Raw genomic sequence first — 20,317 nt, forward strand, 5'->3', positions numbered from 1 at the left:
AGATTGCAGTTTGACCTTTGCATTATGACCCTTTTGCATCGTCCAAGATTACTCAAAACATTAATGATGTATCTGTTGTTGAATGTTTTTTTCTCTCTTTCCAGGGCCTGTGCAGATTTTGTGATCTCATTTCATTACATGCGACCTGCAGACATGTACATGCTGGAGTATTTTACACATCACCAGCGACCATTCGGATATAAGTACAGATTCTACACTAATCACGAACAAAACAGCACCAGTGAGCTTAAACCTAGCTAAAACCACAGCACACATACAAGAAATACACACACACACACACACACACACACAAGGACGTTTAATGTGACCAAAAGCTAGTTTACATGAGAACATTGGAGGTTACAGACTGTTTTTCTGTGTGAATATTTGTTCAGGTGCCACATCGAGAAATGTCTGAATGTCACTGCATTTTCTCTGAGCCAGAATTATTACTTATTAAGAATTATCTAAAAATGTATTTGAAAAAAAAGCCACTATTTGATATTTTCAATAAAGTACAATAAAATTCTGTATATATATCAATATATGCCGTTAGGAGATTGTTCAAGTTTAGTTTGTTTTAAATGTTCACAGTAAAAATCTTTATTGTACATCAAGATTCTTTATTATACATTTAAATTATAAAGAGCCATTTAGCTTGATTTCTTTTTTTAGCATCCCATGCTTTTGAGTCTGGCTCAGTGCTCTAATGATAAGATTTACACTTTCACACAGGATTTTCTGCAGGCTTCTTGATTATCAAACTGGTTTTTATTGCCTTGGCAACCTCCGAACCAGAACTGAGCACATGAATTGGACTTTGGATCAAAATACCATTTAATCACATACTCTTGACACGGACCGGGATCCAGAGTCTGAAGGCATCCCTCCTCTGACACAAGAGAGAGAACATTTGATGTACAGGAAGTCAGAATTGACATTATTTGTATTGTATAAATTTTGTACAGCATTTACCTGCAGTGGAATCATTCTTTATGAGCAGCGGTGGGTCAGTCCTGTGTGTGTCCTGTTTCGGCCGGTCCAAAGACGTGAGAGAGAAATCTGGAAGGAGGTTCAGCTCGTCTCTTTCCAAATAAGGTGCTGTGGTGCCAGTAATGTCTGTGTCGTATGATTTGGGATCATTGTAGGGGAACAACTCTCCAACTGCACCTGCCTGACATTATACATAAGTTCAGATGTTTAAATGTGTTTATGTTTAGAACTAGAGTACATTGATAATAACAGATGGAAAGCTGACATGCTGACGGTAACATGTTGTGTTTTTACACCTTTTAAAAAAACAAAACCAAATACTCAAAATATTGTAGCGTTTCTACTAATATTTAAGTCATAAAAACAGTATACATTATAATAATTAGAGAAATTGTGCCAAACTTTATAATAATAATAAATGTACAGTACAAATGCAACACTGCAGAGCCTTTATTATGTAATTCAACTAAATAAATACTTTTCTCAGCAAACATCATGTAGCTTTTAGATCAGAAATGGCTTTTAGAAAGATCATATTTTGAAATATCTCTCAATTAATAGAAAATCATAAAAACTGCATGTTTAATAATAATGAAAAAGTATTATATTTATATAATCATAATAAATAGATTTATTTATATAAATAAAGTCACGCTACAGGACTTCTTTTTTATGCTTTATTTTAAAATGCTGCAGTCCAACAACATATAATAGCAATCAAATCAAATATGGCACCTTTAGATACTTAATTTTTATTATTATTATTTTTTTTTTAACTTCTTTGAATTCCCGTGTGTGACTTTACCTTGGAGCTGAAGGTAGTGCTGAATGTCGAACCATCAGCGTTCTCACAGACCTCATGAAGCAACTTAATTTCCACTTCTACACCACAGAGACACAAAACATGCATTTAATTAATGTGATCCTGTGCTCCAAAATCCACCCACTATTTGTTTAGAGCTGTTTTGGACTTTTTTCACTTGTAAGTGATTCATATTTCTCTCCTGATTCAGGTGAAATGACCTTTTCACTGGAGAAAGCACAACTATTTATAGAAGAATCAATGCTTTGAGGCAGTGCTTTAAGTGGCCCAAAAGAGGTGCGGGTACCCTATAGCCAAAAAAAAAAAAATTCTGTTTTTTTTTTTTTTTTTTTTTTGGTGACTCCCCTCATCCCCTGAGGTAACAACAACTATATTGCATGGGTTTTATATACAGCAGTCAACATATAAATCCTTTTATTAGTTTGTGGATTTGCTTGAGCTAGAAAGAACTACTGAACATAAATAAAATGTGCAAAAGGATTTTGAAAAAAATACACTTAGAAAAAGCTACTACATTCAAACTGACTCAAATGATTCGCGATCCCACTCCGAACTCCCGAACTGATTCAAATGATTCGCGATCCCCAAACTGACTCAAATGATTCGCGAACCCGCTACGAACTTTCGAATTGATTCAAATGATCCGCGAAGCCGCTCCGAACTCCCGAACTGATTCAAATGTTTTGCGATCCCCAAATTGACTCAATGATTCGCGAACCCGCTTTGAACTCCCGAACTGACTCAAATGATTCGCGAACCCGCTACGAACTCCCGAACTGACTCAAATGATTCGCGAACCCGCTCCGAACTCCCGAACTGACTCAAATGATTCGCGAACCCGCTACGAACTCCCGAACTGACTCAAATGATTCGCGAACCCGCTCCGAACTCCCGAAGTGACTCAAATGATTCGCGAACCCGCTCCGAACTCCCGATCTGGTTCAAATGATTCACGCTCCATACTCCGAACTATTAGGTAGCGTGCATTGTGAAGGGCGTTGTGAAAAGCGGCAGCGCAGGCAAAGGATTAAAACCTCTATTAAAGCAGATGTCCAAATGAACGTAAAGCACGTTCTGGATGCATGGAGAGGTGGTGGTACGCTCAAGAGCTATATTTGGAAGTGGCGGTACTGAGTACCAGTGCATACCGGCCCACTTAAAGCACTGATTTGAGGTTAAAAAATATATGGATTTGGATGTGCAGCCTTTTCAATTCACATTATGTCTACTGATGGACTGGAGTGGTGTGGATTATTGTGATGTTTTTATCAGCTGTTTGACCAAATTTTGGATGGCCCAAGGGTGAGCAAATTTTCAGCAGATTTTTCATTTCTGGCTGAATTATTCTGCTCATCAGAAATTCTGCCACAAAGAGTAGGGTTACAATTATTAGTATCTGTTCAATTTTCAGTAATTTAAATGTGTGAATGCTTTTGAAACATTATTTTATGGCTAAAAGTTAAATAATACAATTTGTATAATTGCATTTAAAAGCTGATATTCGTGGGGAAAAAGGACATGATGGAAAATTATTATTGATATTTTTGAGGTCTGCTACATCAAATTTGGCAAACAAATGAGCAAAAAACAAAACAAGACTGCAACATACCAGGAAGCATCGTGAAGTCCATTGTGGAAAACATGTGCTCTTCAGTGGGCGGCGACGCTATTAAGTTTAGCTCCTGCTTAAATTCATCATAGATGGGATCACTTTGATTCACCACTCCTATAGCCAACATGGTGATATTGGCTGAATGGGCCTCTCTGACCGCATCCTCCAGCTTCACCGGGTCCCGATGATCCGTCTGGCCGTCTGTAATAACCACAGCCACTTTCTTCACACCGGGCCGAGCAAAGCGGAAGATCTCATTGGCCTTTCTGATGCCACTTCCTGTGTAAGTGCCTTCCCCAATGTAGGACATCCTGCGCACGGCTGATTTCAATTCTTCACGACTTAACCTCTCTTGTAGGCTTGTGACCACCAGGTTAACGTGGCTGTAGAGAACCACACCGACACGTGTGACCTCAGGACTGACTGACACACGGTCAATCAAGATATTCACAAAGTCCTTAATGATCTCAAAGTTTTCCGGGCCGACGCTCTCAGAGCTGTCAATCACAAACACCAGCTCCAGAGGCTGTACTCTGCAGATCCGACCACAGCCTGACAAACCACAATAAATTATTTAGACCCAATCAGTTCATCACTAAGCAATCAAATTTACTGAAAACGTCTGCAGTTTGTATACTTACCACAAATAGATCGGATTAAAGTGATTATGTCCTCTCTCTGCAAAATACAGAATAATCTCATTATTGAAGTTTCACAGTAGCTAGTTTTAGTGTTATTGTGGTATCATTTATATACTGTTATTTTAATTATTTTGAAGGAGAATTTAGTTTTTACATTTTGTGTTTTTTATTTTAATTTAAGTTTGAATAATTTTGTTATTTTGTCATTTTGTATTTTTGTCTACATATATCTTTATATTTTTCATCTATTTAATGTATTACTATTTTACAAACTTTATACTTACATTTATTCATTTCAGTCAGTTGCAAAGTCAGTTGTCTTTTTTTTTTATCTGCGTATTTTGTATAGTTTTTTGCATTTTGTCTTTATTTCAGTTATATATAGCATAATACATAGCATATGCAAAATATCCAGACATGGATGCATTAAATAAATCAAATCTTAATTTTATTGCTATTTTACTAAATTTAGTTTTTAACATATTTAGTTTTTAGTAAATTGTAGAAGCAACCTTTCTAATTTTCAATTCAATGTGTTGAAACCATTCAGAAATTGAAATTCACTCTGAAATTGCTAGTAAATTTCACAGATAATTATAAGTTAATCATACACCAATTTGCAGATGACCAAAATGAGCCATAAGCCATGTGTGGATTACTATATCCCATAATGCAATGCACTGGACACAAAAATAAAAATTTTACTCAAAAATGGGATAAAAATGCTAAATAGTTTTCTATTTACAGCTGGCATGAGGTTATGCAACAACAGCATAATACAATACTTGTTTTACACTGGAACAAATTACTTAAACAAAGGTCCAAAATGAATTCTTTATTGACATCTGGGTACGTACTGTGAGACCAGGTTCTCCTTTCGTTCCCGTATTACCCTGCGATTATAAAACACAGTGTTCAGTGTGTTAAATATAGTTAAATAATGTAGAGATGCATGTATTAAGCGATGCTTGGAATGAAATTGGCATTGTCAGCTATCATAATAATGCTTTATGATTCAAAAGCAAGTCTCGCGTGAAGGCTTGACGATCAAATTTTCCTTCTCGTTCTTCTCACGTGTGGTCCTGTAGATCCTGGTTCTCCCTGGCTTCCTCTGTCTCCTTTACGTCCGTGTGCTCCTGGAAACCCACGATTGCCCTAGTATACAGTAGCTACATTACAGAGCTGAAATTCACAATTGTGGTCATGTTTTCAAACTTGAAGTGATGCAGTATTTTGGGGATTTCATATAGGTGCATATACTGTATGTTTGTGCAGAATAAATCACCAGTTCGGGGGAAAAGAGCAGCTAACATCTCATTTTGTACAGTATTTGATGGAAGAAAATTCCTACAGGTACGGCATGACATGACGGTGAGTAAATGTAATTGTGTGAAGGATTCATGTAATGCTTGCTATATGACTCTCCTCACCTTCTGGCCCAGAAGACCCTCTCCGGGAAACCCTCTTGGCCCCTGTATACCCTGATATCCAGGATCACCCTGTTCAAAACAGAACAAAGCATAAAATGAATGTCAATTAATCAGTTTCAGTATTTCGCTGTTGTACATCATGCTGTAATGCGTTTCTGAAAATACTGTATCTTGTTGATAGGCCTCAGATTCCTGTTACCTTTGGTCCTTGAATGCCCTCTCCTGGTAATCCTGGAGGACCAGCTGGACCAGTCTGACCAATGGAGCCCTGCAGACCACAAAAAAAAACACTTCTGAGCACATCTGAGCAGAATCTCACACCACATTGTGCACCAAAAGAATTAAGGCTATATCTTAGGACCAATAAGATTTTGATTGACCAAATTGATTGAATTTTTATTTTTATTTTATTTAATTTTTTTGCATTGTGACATTATTATGACAGTTGAGGATATTTCCCCCCAGTTTCCATTACTGTAATGATTCACTGCACTGCAGTTATATAATGTTAACAGCCGTTATCAGAAGTAACACAAAAACCTCATTATTTATTCACCACCCTTGGAATGTTTTCTGAAACACATCTGAAACAGATTTTAGTTTAGTTAGTCTAACAACTTTCCACTTGTTTCAGATCGTTCAGAGATAATTCAAATGTAATTCAAAATCATCAAACTTGAACATTCTCTTAATGTTTTCTCTATTAGTCACATAACCAAGAAAAAGGATTGTTTTGAATGTTGCCTTTAATGCTGATTTTGTCATCTTTGGCGAAGAATCAGATTTACAAGCTCTCAAAATAACAAATCTGGATGCATTAAGAATGCAGTGCACAATGCAAAGAAATATCACTATTCCTTTTTTTGCAAAAACATCTCATGATTAACAGTGTATGGTCACATCATAGAGTGTTGATTATGATATGCATACATGTATTCTATATAGAACATGAAATATATTTCCCACCTTTGGGCCCATTTGCCCAAGACCTGGTGCTCCAGCAGGCCCTGGTGGACCTGGAGGGCCTCGATCCCCCTGTGACAGAAAATATTTATTCATCAAATGCTTTAATAGAATACTTTTATAAGGATTCAGATGTTTACATTTACTGAAGAAAATTGGAGGGATGCGAGCACCTTACCTTTGGTCCAGTTAAACCTATTCCCTCTGGCCCAGTCTCTCCTGTAAGACCTGGCAGACCTGGTGGCCCCTATAGATCACATAGACACACACTCTTATAGTCCCAGTTGCTATGTCAGATTAAATACAGACTGTATAATAAACTGTGAGTTGCATGAATTTTGTTTTTTGTAATGATATTTACAGGTGGGCCTGGATGTCCTTCTCCCTTCGAACCTGGTGGTCCAATGGGGCCTCGTAACCCTATTTCACCCTAAAGAAAGATGAAATGCATGATCTTTATCACAAAACCATATACAAGCTTCTGCTAGGACGTCACTCTTACCTTCGGCCCTGCAATGCCTATCCCTGGTTCTCCAGCAGGACCTAGTGGACCAAGCGGCCCTGGATCTCCCTACAGGAAGATGAACATGGTATGAAATCTCCTGATCCATCACATAAACATGCCATTACCCCAAACAATATTTAGACATTAATGCAACATTAAAAATATAATAGAATACAATAGAAGTAAAAAATAATAGAACAGTTAGCATAATCTTTTTTAGTAATGACAACTTCTAATGAAATTATGTTCAACCAACAAAGTACACTGAATTAGAAGCACTCTATAATTGTAATGTGTGTTCACAGTGTGTTTGTGTGTGTGTGTGTGTGTGTTGCACGCAATATTAAGTTAATGAGTTGTGGTAACAGGGCCCAAAGAATATATATTTTTTATAGTGAGGGTTAAAAAGCAGAAATGTTTCTTAATTTTCATAAATTACTTCATAAAAAAATGGTTTATTATTAAGTCAGTTTTTCTTGTATTGTATTTAACCTGGACCTACCTTGGGTCCCGGTATGCCCCTTCCTTGAGGCCCAGGAACACCTGGAATTCCAACATTCCCTGGTTCTCCCTATTTCAAATGAAAGATAATTCAATAGACTTGAAGTCAACACTGGCTATGATAAAGACACAGGTCTTTTCCTGATGTGGTATTTTGTTTTTGTTAAGGTTAATGGATTGTTTTCACCTTTGCTCCTACTGGTCCAGCTGGTCCCAGTGGTCCTGGTTGGCCTTTGGAGCCCGTCTCCCCTCGATCCCCCTATTGGAGGAAGTTTATTTAAAAATGTAAAACATTTAATTTGTTATTGCCTCATCTTTAGAACCTATATTGTATACAGTGGGTATTGAAAAATCCGCCCCTTTAAAATAATCACATTTTGTTGCTCTGCCGCCTGAAATGAAGATGGACACAATGTTTCTTTTTCTTTTTTTTTTTTTTTTTATTACTTGTCAGATGGCTTTGTGAACCACTGATAATGTGATTATCACCTGACTGAGTTTACAATTCATTATTTCTGACTTGTTGGTGTTTTATCTTTCACTTGGATGTCATAAGTTGCACTGAGTAAGTACAGCTGGATAATAACTGTGTCCATCTTGATTATTTAAAAAAGGAAGGTGATTCTTTTCTATACCAACTATATATATACATACACAATAATGTTATAATCTTACGTTTTCTCTGACAAATCAATAAAGCACATCCATATGCACACATTACCTTCTCTCCTGGCAGGCCCTTTCCTGGAGGTCCGTCTTGTCCTTTGGGTCCTGGTAAGCCTATTTCACCCTAAAGTAAATGAGATATCTTACAGTAGATTATAAGACATTGAATGTTTCTGATGTAAAGCTATCCCTCACTAACTTGCTATTAAGAGCATTCTGACCTTTGGTCCATTGGGTCCATCTTCTCCTGGTACTCCTGGCTCACCTGGTAAACCTCGTAATCCAGGTTCACCCTACAGCATCAACCAATAAACACAACTCTGATTTCACTATTTGATACTTTATTCTGTTCTTTCATGCAATGTAACAATTTAGCTGAAACGATAACTCACTTTGGGTCCTGGTTCTCCAATACCTCTTTCTCCAGGGGCTCCAGGATCTCCAGGGAAGCCCTGTAGTCCCTGAGAGGAAATAAAACGAAAACACATTGTTAATAGATAGACAGATAGCAGTGTGTATGGTGCAGTTATACCTCTGGTCCTGCGAGTCCTATCCCAGGATTCCCTCTTTGACCAGGAGGACCGGCTGGTCCCTGATTCCCCTTTAGATATGAAGATAAAGGTGAAAAGGTTGGACAGACCTTTGTAATTGTTGCTAGGGTCTTCTGGGTGAAATCTAGGATAATTCTAGTGGTTGCAAGTATTTCCATTCATTTAGAAAAAGAATAGCACACTTTTTCCAGCAAGCTGCATGATTTGAGGAATAATTTGTATCTATAGCACAAATCATGCTTGTGATTGTGAGTTTTCAGATGATTAACCCTATGTATGAGCACTAGTACTAGTGAAGCTGGTATCAGCTACTGTAGCAATACTAGTACAGTACAACAATATTGGTATCAAAAGGAAAAAACAAATACTTTCTCTCCTTGAATGCCCCTGCCAGGCATTCCTATTGTTCCAGGTGGTCCAGAGGGTCCCGCATCACCCTACAAGAACGGATTCAAGGGTTACATTTATAATAGGTATTTACATAGACTTCTAATAGTCTCACACAACTCCAACGTACCTTTTCACCTTTAATTCCATAACCTGGGGGTCCACGTCCACCTGTAGAGCCGATATAGCCGCGGTCACCCTATGACACAAACACAATAACAGATTCAGAAGTGATATTTCAGTGTCTTAGTTCACACAACCATTATAAAGGTCTGAGCTGAATCGAGGTGATTTTTCAAACTCTTAGGCATGAATGCTCTTTATTGGCATTTATGGTTCGATGAAGAACATTTAACATCCATGGAATCTTTCCATTCCTCAGAAGGTTCTTTATAGTAGAAAAAAAAATATTTAGATTATTAAAATGTTCCTACAACAACTAAAGCTGCTGACCTTTGGCCCAGGAAGTCCTTCGCCCTGAGCTCCTGGGTTCCCCTGTGCTCCTGGTAAACCTGGAGGACCCTTCATTGATGCATGTATCATTATGTCATTATAATCTATAGATGCATGTTTTATATAAGCTGTTGATACTCACAGGTTGTCCTGGCTGACCTATGCCCCCTTGACCAGGAAGACCTGCTCGTCCTGGGTTCCCTTTGTCTCCCTAGAACAACACAGCAAATAGTTTTAAGGGATCTCAAGGCAAAAAAACAACAACATCCAGGTAATAAACTGTTAATCTAGGATTTTACATAAAAAATTAAATAAAAAAATGTATGCATTTAGCAGACGCTTTTATCCAAAGCGACTTACAGAGCATTCAGGCTATCAATTTTTACATATTATATCATATCATGTATTCAGTATAACTGATACTGAGTTTTTTGTTGTTGTTGTTGTTGTTTATATTATCATACTGTCTCATACTCACCAAGCTGCATTCATTTGATCAAAAATACAGTAAAAACAGTAATAATATTATGAAATATAATTAAGATTTTATATAAATGGTTTCTATTTTAAAATTGAATTTATTCCTATGATTCAAAGCTGAATTATCAGCATATTTACTCCAGGCTTCTGTCACAAGATCATTATTAGAAATTCTAATAAGCTGATTAGCTGCTTAAGAAATGATTATTATTGTTAATGTTAAAAACAATTGTGCTACTTCATATTTTTTATAAGTTTTTTTTCCAGGATTCTTTGATGAATATAAAGTTCAAAAGAACAGCATTTATTTGACATAGAAATATTTTGTAACATGATACACTGATTCACTGTCACTTATGATCAATTCAATGCATCCTTTCTGATTAAAAGTAATAATTTCTTTCAAAATTCCTGAGAGGTTTACCTTTGGACCAGGGAATCCGACTCCAATATCTCCGGGTGGACCAGATGCACCAAGCGGCCCTCGATCACCCTAGGAACAACCCAAAGGTCAGTGGTCCATTTGGATCTTAATATGAATTTAAAGTTCACGTTAATTTAATGCTGGTATATTTGCTGCATTTTGCTTTATATCCATGACAGTTGGCATGAGAAATGGTAAAAGGGTTCAGAATGTTTTCACTCATGTATATTCCAATTGACATTTACAGAGCATAAAGGCACCCCTTGTGTCAAACAGTGAAAGGGTTTTTGCATTTGAATGTGCTACTATATATTTGTCAGATTTCAAAGCACTCTTTGTTAAAGCTTTCTGGCCAAACATGCAAAAGATCTGCATTTAAACTGACATGGAAACATCTCCAAAATGACATTCTTTACCACCAGATCTCCGTCTCTATTTAAGACACAAATATCAGTCACAGATGTCTTACTGAAGAAATGGAAGATATCCTACTTTAGGTCCTGCTGAACCCTCACGTCCCTTGTCTCCTGTAGGCCCTTTCAGACCCTGGTGAAATAATGAAGAAATATGTTGAAATTGGTCTTGCAGTCTCATGCATTCATTTCACTAATGGGATAGTTCACCCAAAAATTATGTAAATGAGTTTGCTTCTTCATCAATGGATTTATTTCTCACAAACATGCATCTTTTCATTTCACATGATGTTAACTGATGGACTGGAGTGGTGTGGATTACTTGTGGATTATTGTGATATTTTTATCAGCTGTTTGAACTCTCATTCTGACGGCACCCATTCACTGCAAAAGATCCATTGGCGAGCAAGTGATGTGATGCTAAATTAAGCTGAGTAGGATGAGTAAATTTTCAGCAATTTTCATTTTTCGGATGTACTATTCCTTCAACAATTCTTCAACTAAATGCCTGTATGCAATAAGCACTAATAATAAAATATAGGATATCACATTTTTAGGCTGCTAGATGCCTGTTAAAATGTGGGTCCGGAAAGACTTGACCCAGTCAGTCTGAGCTATTTTGTCTCTTAACTAATCCCGCTATCCTCAGAAAAAGAATAATATCCTGCAAGCCTGGATTCACTGCTTTAGGTGTGTACATTAGCATAGGATTACAAGCAATCTGCAGATCACTTTCCATAAGTGCAGGGTGGGGAAAAAGCCATGGACTGCAGTGATCATGACGTGATGAGATAACTTGACATAAGACTATGCATTTAGTTTTATATTTATAAATATATAAATGTATAAAGAAATATATAAAGAAAACATCTGACTTACTCAACCCTGCTGGTATGATGCCAGCATGGTACAGAGTTGCCGTCATTTCACTTTACTTTCTCACTTTTCAGAATATTTAATAAACTGCATTGTCAGAACTAAATCAATTATAGCATGCTGTGCATTTCTAAATTACGATTTTTGTCTGCATATTTGGTATGTCTAAAAGTTTAATTGTTTTTGTTTACAGGTCAACTTTATCTAACATAGTTTTACAGTAACTTACAATATTGCATTTTGGTGCACAATACCAATTGACTAATTGGGAGATTTTATAGAGGCATAAAAGAATTGCATTATATTACTACAGTTATTTTTCTTTTTTGTAAGGGTCTATAGTAATACAATTGTTTGTTTTTTTTTCTTATTCTTTTCTCTTTCTTTCTTTCTGAATCAAATTAAATGCTAAAATAATTTAAGTATCACACAATACAAAGCACAATAACAGTTATGCATAAAAAACTGTCTTTCTATAGGGAGATCATGCATCCAGGTGGTCTGACGTAATATGTCATGTAAAGAGGTTAATGTTTATACTGTACCTGCTCTCCTCTAGGGCCCCTCGGCCCTGGAGGTCCTTCAGTGCCCTGTCAAATGCAATAAAAACTCTGTATTAATCATGCATTCTGTATATTAAATTAAAAACTTTTTTTAGGATAGTACAGAAGACATACCTTATGTCCCTTTTGTCCTGGTGGTCCACAGTTACCTCGATCCCCCTAAAACATGAATCAAGAGTTTTAATGAATCAATACATTTTAAAATAATTCCAATGAAAATATGCCCTTTTATTATATGCGTATATATTTTGCATAGACTACTAGTCAAAAGTTTGGAATAATTAAGATGTTTTGAAAGAAGTCTCTTATGCTCACCAGAACTGCTTTTATTATATTGAAATACAGTAAAAATAGTAATATTGTGTAATAGTATTACAATTTAAAGTAACTGTTTATTATTTGAATATATTTTAATGGGGTTTTTTTCAGTAATGCAAAGCTGTATCTTCAGCATCATTACTCCAGTCTTCAGTGTCACATGATCCTTCGGAAATTATTCTATGATGCTGATTTGGTAGATTTAAAATACTATATTTAAATAGAAAAATAAAGGCAACATTGGTGAGCATAAGATACTTCTAAAAACATAAATAAATAAATAAATAAATAAATAAATAAATAAATAAATAAATAAATTTCTTTCTTTCTTTCTTTCTTTCTTTCTTTCTTTCTTTCTTTCTTTCTTTCTTTCTTTCTTTCTTTATTTATGTTTAGCAGAGAGATTCGCGTTCCGCACATTATATTCCGCGCTCGAGGAGAGAGAGTCGCGCATTATATTAATGTTCTTTCGCGCAACAATAATGCGCTCTCGACATTTGACACATGAGCCCCTGGTCTAATGCACCACCTGTCTTGAGAAACCCGTTCTTAAAGTACGTTCCCGTACTTTTAGTCATTATTTTATTTGGGTAACACACATATTCTAAACAATGGATGAAAAGTTTAGAGCCCTACTGATGATTAAGTCTAGAGTGTGTCCACCTTTGTGTGTGGGTCCATGTACATGCTGAATCGACAGGTAAAAAAAAAAAAAAAAGCCTCAAGTCCAAATATTCATTTATCAATAATTAGCTAACTGTTTAACTAACACTTTCTGCTTCGATGTCCAGATCTGACTTTTAAAAAATCTCAAACATGCTACGAAGTCCCGATCTGAATCAACAGAGTCGCGAACATGCTCCGAAGTGCCGATCTGAATCAACCGAGTCGCGAACATGCTCCGAAGTGCCGATCTGAATCAACCGAGTCGCGAACATGCTCCGAAGTGCCGATCTGAATCAACCGAGTCGCGAACATGCTCCGAAGTGCCGATCTGAATCAACCGATTCGCGAACAGGCTCCGAAGTGCCGATCTGAATCAACCGAGTCGCGAACAGGCTCCGAAGTGCCGATCTGAATCAACCGAGTCGTGAACAGGCTCCGAAGTGCCGATCTGAATCAACCGATTCGCGAACATGCTCCGAAGTGCCGATCTGAATCAACCGAGTCGCGAACAGGCTCCGAAGTGCCGATCTGAATCAACCGAGTCGCGAACAGGCTCCGAAGTCCCGATCTGAATCAACCGAGTCGCGAACAGGCTCCGAGATGCCGATCTGAATCAACCGAGTCGCGAACAGGCTCCAAAGTGCCGATCTGAATCAACCAAGTCGCGAACAAAAATATATATATATATTTTAAGTAAACAACAATAGCCCAAGTTTAGTAAACATTTTTTATTGAGACTATAAAAAATAATTCTGCATCTATTTTTAGGTGTGCCAGCTGCCACTGTGGGTGGCACAGGCACACCCTGGCACATCCGTGGCTACGCCACTGAAAATGCCTTCGGCAGAATTCAAATGAGCCAATTTAATCTAGATTAATCTAGATTAATTTCAAGATTACAGTGAGATTAATCTAGATTTAAAAAAAATAATCTATGCCCACCACTAATATATATATTCTCTGGCTGATCTGACATCATGAGTCAAGAAGGTCATTCTGGATGTGGTTGTCAACGAATTCATTGTAATAACATATGTATATGCAAAATATAAAACTCTTGAGGTTTTACCTTATCACCTTTGAACCCAGGTCTTCCCTAACGAGGAACCAGGAACAAGAACAGTATTGGTCAGAGAGTCACTGATAACACAGACTGTATCAAGTGATCATATGAAGATGTGACGTACCTCTGGACCATTGATTCCTGGAATACCAGGTGCTCCTGGTTCCCCCTGTAAAATAAGTCAGACCAATGAGTCAACAACCTAAATCTACAGATCTAATCATCATTATTATTGGTAATTATTTTAACTCTCACCCCTGAGCCTTTTTGACCAGGTGATCCATCATAACCTTGCTTTCCTTTTTTACCCTAAACAAAGAAGGATTTTTTTCTCATGAATGACACTAATGAACAAAAATTGCCTCAATTTCATCTGAACGATACTCACAGGAGCTCCTGAAGGACCACGTTCACCTTTCTTACACAAACACACTGGTGGCTGTGGACACTAGCAGGAGAAATATGAAAGAAAATCAGGTAGTTTGCAGTATTGTTTAAGAGTCAATCTTTTTTGGTGTAATATGTTTTTCCTTAATCGAGTCAAATATTCTTGATAGTTCTGTACTTACTTCATTCTTTGCAATTGTTTCCTGAGAAAAAAATGAAAAGAGAAATACGAATTAGAACACAAATCTGTGACAGCACCAAAAAAAATTGAATTTATTGCCAAATCCAATGCATGTGATGGAAAACTTTGATGCATTTCAAAGAAGCTTGCATTGTGCGATCACAGACAGTGCTTGACATTATGCAAGCGGCAGTCCATTCTGTGTTTCTATGGAAAATCCCCCAAACCCACTGATGTGTGAGGCACGCAGACTGAACACCCTCATAAGTCAAATTTAGATGCCCATTTATTGTCTCACCCAAAATAACATCCAGAATTCAGAATTATTTTAAACTATTCTGTTTCTTTTGATTTTTTTTATGTGTGTCCAAACTATGGAAGCCACTGAATATAAAAAAATAATAAAAATAAAACAAGGTAATTGCAACTCACAATTCTGACCTAATTATTCGCAATTCTGATTTTATAACTTGCGATTTTAGCCTACATCTCACAATATATGTATAAAGCACAATTGCGTGTTAAACATCAGAATTGCAAGATTTATACTCGCAATTCAAAAAATAAAATAATTTTTTTTTTTATAAAAGTACCTTGTTTTATTTTTTTTTATTTAGTGGCGGAAACTAGAGTATTGGTGGGTAATTTGTATTTTTACCTGTTTGTATGTTAATTTCCCTTTTTAGTTCTAAGGCTGCACAATTAGTTAAAGTAAAGCTGAAATATTAATTTATTACTAAATATATTACTAATATTTTAAATAATGATGTTATATTAGATTTGTAATATTTTTTATAAACCTTAATAAGAATAATTCACTTCATATTCTGTGTTTGCATAGTTTGCACAGTATATATCTATATATTATTTTATATAGATTTTTATATTAGATATTTAATAATCTTATGCATTTTAATTATAAGACATAATGTATTAATATTAATTAAGTGTGTGTTTAATGAAATATGACTTTTTAAAATATTTTTTATCATACTAATTATTCATTTATATTTTCATACTCCTTTCTGTTGCAGAACATTTTGTGTGTTTGCTTAGAAGCCCGTAAAATATTTGTAAAGGTATGTATTATTTATTAATTTTTCAATTCACAAGTGATTTTTTTGTTTTGTTTTTCACATACTCTTTTATTTTGAATTGATCAATTATGAATATTTATACAGGTCTGGTTTTGCTAAACCTATGAAGTCTGACAGATGAGGTGAATGTCTCACGAGCTGCTGCAGGAGCCGTTCCTCCAGATGGGGGTCAGTGAGGCTGTGGAAGTACTGCTGCGCTGGGCTGCTCGCTACCACCTGCCATTTGGCACTCTTCATGTTATTCTTTGCCAGGTTTGATAAGCCAATTGGAAAGATCTTGATGTTGTGGTCTGTAGCCTTGTCGACCGCTGTCATGATGTCTGGATTCCGCGGATGGTCCATGCCGTCAGTCATGAGCAAAGCCACCCTCACACTTTTCTCCTTGGTCTCGCTGGTGAAGAGTTCAGTGGCGTTGGATATGGCGTATGTGGAGTACGTTCCCTGGCCAATGTAGATTGCGTCCGCCAATCTGCTCAGGAAAATGTCAATGTCCTTCCAGTCTCTGAAGCGCTGGTCGATATGGACTGAGCTGCTGTAGTAGATGAGCGCCATACGGGTTTTCAGATGCCAGTCAGACACCTGCATCTGCACTAACTGCTTGCTGAAGGAGCGCACAAATGCTTTCTCTTTATCAAACAGAAGGCTCTTCGCACTCTCTGAGCTGTCCAGAATGAATGCAATATCTAGTGTGCATACAAAATCTGAAACCAGAGAAAAAACAAACCATAAATACACTTTACTGGCATTATGGTTCATCTGTGCAACCTTTCCAAGGTTCTTTACAGTGTGAAAAGTTCCTTCAGATTAATAGTCTTTTGAGAACTGGTCACGTTTTTTTTTTTTTTTTTTTTTAATGGAACAGCTTATTGAATATTTAGACAAAATAATAGGAATAAAAGTTTGCATGTTTTTTTTTTCTTTCTTTTCAAAATGTGCAAAAGTATGCAATTTGGTGCAGATGTTAATATTTGTGAGGACAAAAATAAGATGAAATTTTGATCAATGAGGTATTTATAAAAGTAGAAAAGACTATACATAAAATGCATATAAATATTAGTTGTCAGTCTATATCGTCCAATAATATGTCATGTAAGATGTTATTTAAATGCTTCGTTTTATAATCAAAACTCAAAGTGGGGTAAAAAAACAAACATATAATGCAATGCAGTACAATAATGACCAATGTCCTTACACAAAATAAGTTTATTGAAGTGTGCTATACTTTAAAAAAAATAAAAATAAGAAAACTTTCATTCTACTTTTTATGAACTTCTCAGAAATGTATGTTATGTACTTTGTAGTTGTAAACTAGTTGTGTACTCAAAGCTCAAAGTTTATTGCCATTACATTTAAAGAAAAAAAAAGATACTTAAAGTAAATGAATACTTTCTTTAAACTAAAAAGTGGGACAATGTGGTCCCATGTAGTGTGTGTGTGTGTGTGTGTGTTTGTGTGTGTGTGTGTGTGGATAATCAGGTAAAGTTTCTTTAGTCCAGTAAATGTTCATCTTGAAATATTGCAATATAAAAGTTATTTTAAATAATAATTTTAAAAAAATCAGTAAAGCTTTCACATGACCCTAAAATGTCTTTTACTTGTTAAAAGAAGTATAATCTATCAATCAAATGACAGATTGTGTTTTTCAGTAAAGTTTTAATCATGATCATAATAGTGTATTTATCAATTATGATACAGTAGGCTTTATAGGGTTAAGAGTGATAGGGTACAAACATCTGAGACCAATGAGTTAATTTTTTTATTTAGCCTTTTTTCCTAATTGAGTCTAAAAATCAAAAAATATATTATCAGCATAACAATTCAGAAAAATATATTATCAGCCTAACAATTCAGACTTTTCATGAGAAACGTATTTAATTTAAACTCATTGCTGTTTAGGAGAAACTACTGAGATATTAAAGATATCTAACTTAAATTTTTGTACATTCTATACTAAGCCAACACAATAAAATATACTCTGACGCAGAATGAAACACTGATGTGTTTACCATTGTCCTGTTTTGTGGTGAGATAGTTCAATCTTTCTCCAGACTGTCTTCTGTTCTGGCATCTGGTCACAGGTGCAAGCAGCCAAAACAACAGGCACAGAGAAAACCCTTTGGCCATGCTTTCATTCATGTCTAATCTTAAAAACAATCAAAGAAAAACTTTCAGACATTCTGTGCATCTTAAAACTGTTCATGGTGTACATTATGCATTACAAAGTCCAACACATAATGGCTAATTTTCTTGTTGTCTGAAAATACACTTTTTAAGTTTAAACACAAACTGGTCCTTGTGCACCAAGCACTTTAAACAATGACATGCATGTTGTTTACAGATAAAAAATGCACATATACATCATGCAATAAGGTCAGATGCAATGTTCTATGTTTAATTCTGCCATGTAATGCTGGTAAAATGGTATTTTAAGCAGGTTATAATTCCTCAAAATGAGTGAAACTAATATCAGAACAATAATATGAAGAAAAAATAAAAGACTTACCTTGCCTGTTATGCAAATCTAGAGAGCATCCCCATGCTCATGTCTCCAGTATGGAGCACGTTCTGTTCTGACTGATTTGCTGTGCTGAACATCACCCCAACATCAAAGACATAACAATCTGATGCCTGACTGAACACACACACACACAGCACAGGACAGCCATAACTGTGGGGACAAATTTTTTATAATTACAGGCTCACACTAATATAATGAAATGCATTTTGGGTACTTTGGGTAATATTTATTTATTAATTACTCATCCTCATGTTGTTCCAAACTTTTAGCATTTATTTTTGAGAAACAATTATTATTATTATTATTTTAAACATTCATGTGTTGCAGGACCTCTTCTCTTGTGATGTGCATGGACAAAGACTTATATATTGTATATAAAAGACGAGAGAGCAAGGAGACTTGGGACGAAAAGAAAATACACAAACAGTTTGAGCATTAAGAAGTCAGTTAAAAACCTTCACTTATTAATTCCAAATAAGCTGTTTATGTTAGTTATTGTGATTCTTTATCTGAGATTCACATAAAATTAACATTATCATTAAACTTTGCATGAATATGTGATTTAAAAAGCAGCACATGCAACTCACATTCACGTCTTCGCTGAGGAGCCAAGCCCAGTGACCTGGCCGTTCATCAAAACAGCAATGTGGCAAAGGGATGTAACGTCTCTGTTCCCTTCTTCAGGGAACAAGGGTTACATACATAACCTAGATGTTCCCTTTCAGTCGTTCACGTTCTACGTCACCTCAGAAAGAGACTGACGAATGGGGTCCCTGACAAAACGCCACATGGCTGTCTTCCATTGACCGTGTGAGTGATAGCACCCTGTCATGAGGCCAGCACGAGTGAGGGCCTATACCTGACACAGAATGCAGTGGGTAGCATATTTCAGCTGGACATATGCTAGCAGGCTGCCTGAAAAAAACTTTCATACTCTAAAAAAACTTTCCGAAACTTGTGACAAACCGGAAGGAGTATTTTGGGAACAAAAATACTCCTTCAAACGTACAACTTAATTTTTGAAACTTTGTCCATGTTTAGCATGGGAATCCAACTCTTTAACAGTGTAAAAAACTCAGTATGCATGAAATAGCATTTCACCCCCCCTTTAAGGCGTAATCATGATAAGGTCGAAAACTGACACGAAAATCTAAATGATAATGATTAGGACATAAGGCAGTTACGATATAAATCTACTTTTCATGCTATAATGGCTTTTTATCTCATAATTTGATCCTAAAATGTCTTTCACTTGCCAAAAGAAGTATAATCTATCAGTCAAATGACAGAGGCATGTAGTAGACTCACTTCGTAGTAGAAACACTTCAAAGACTCAAAGTTCAGTCGTTCATCAGTGGACCACTACCATCAAGGGGAACAAATATGTTTTTGCGGTTGCTTGGACTGAACAAATGGCTAAAAGATCTTGCAATATAAAAGAAAACTTCAATCTTTTCTGGGGCCATAGACAACTGTTTAAACCGTATGGCTTCCATCCAAATAAAACTTGGTGCTAGAGTGCTTAAGGATAATATCTACTTTTCCCTCCGTCATCCTTCAGCAGAGTGTGTCAATCCATTCAACAAACACACACCTGGTCCCAGTCTTGATGTGGTTGACACATCCCACAAGGACACTGATAACACCATGCAGCCACAACAAGCACTGCTGAGGGACACTATCCCGGCTGAGCCCTTCCCACAGAGCTCCTCACAGACAGACTTTGATGTATCAAAACAGCTCCAAGGCTCAGCATCCAAGGACGACTTTCTGAAAAACAGCCAGGGAAGCCAGGATAACATATAA

The 20,317-nt window shown here is 36.3% G+C and overlaps 1 protein-coding gene across 2 annotated transcripts; it reads right to left on the reverse strand.

The window, feature by feature from the left end:
- Positions 1-302: 302 nt before the first annotated feature.
- LOC128030055 (collagen alpha-1(XXVIII) chain-like) lies at positions 303-19,188 on the reverse strand. 2 transcript variants are annotated; one of them, XM_052617529.1, is made up of 36 exons: positions 19,099-19,188; positions 18,497-18,625; positions 18,000-18,131; positions 16,129-16,694; positions 14,898-14,918; positions 14,717-14,776; positions 14,584-14,637; positions 14,453-14,497; positions 14,335-14,361; positions 12,396-12,440; positions 12,264-12,308; positions 10,922-10,975; positions 10,430-10,498; positions 9,668-9,736; positions 9,526-9,594; positions 9,203-9,271; positions 9,054-9,122; positions 8,667-8,735; positions 8,527-8,595; positions 8,356-8,427; positions 8,190-8,258; positions 7,656-7,727; positions 7,470-7,538; positions 6,965-7,033; positions 6,824-6,892; positions 6,641-6,709; positions 6,466-6,534; positions 5,699-5,767; positions 5,500-5,568; positions 5,144-5,224; positions 4,927-4,962; positions 4,070-4,106; positions 3,426-3,980; positions 1,799-1,875; positions 976-1,174; positions 303-892 (listed from the first exon to the last, which is right to left on the reverse strand). In XM_052617529.1, exons 3-36 carry the CDS (start codon positions 18,127-18,129, stop codon positions 720-722), a joined length of 3,384 nt encoding a protein of 1,127 aa, XP_052473489.1. In that variant the 5' UTR covers positions 18,130-18,131; positions 18,497-18,625; positions 19,099-19,188; the 3' UTR covers positions 303-719. The 2 variants fall into 2 exon arrangements, with proteins under 2 accessions (XP_052473489.1, XP_052473490.1); XM_052617530.1 differs by having other exon boundaries at positions 18,000-18,136.
- Between the last annotated feature and the right edge of the window lie 1,129 nt (positions 19,189-20,317).

Source organism: Carassius gibelio, chromosome A16 (genome assembly GCF_023724105.1).
Source record: "Carassius gibelio isolate Cgi1373 ecotype wild population from Czech Republic chromosome A16, carGib1.2-hapl.c, whole genome shotgun sequence".
NCBI lineage: Eukaryota > Metazoa > Chordata > Actinopteri > Cypriniformes > Cyprinidae > Carassius > Carassius gibelio.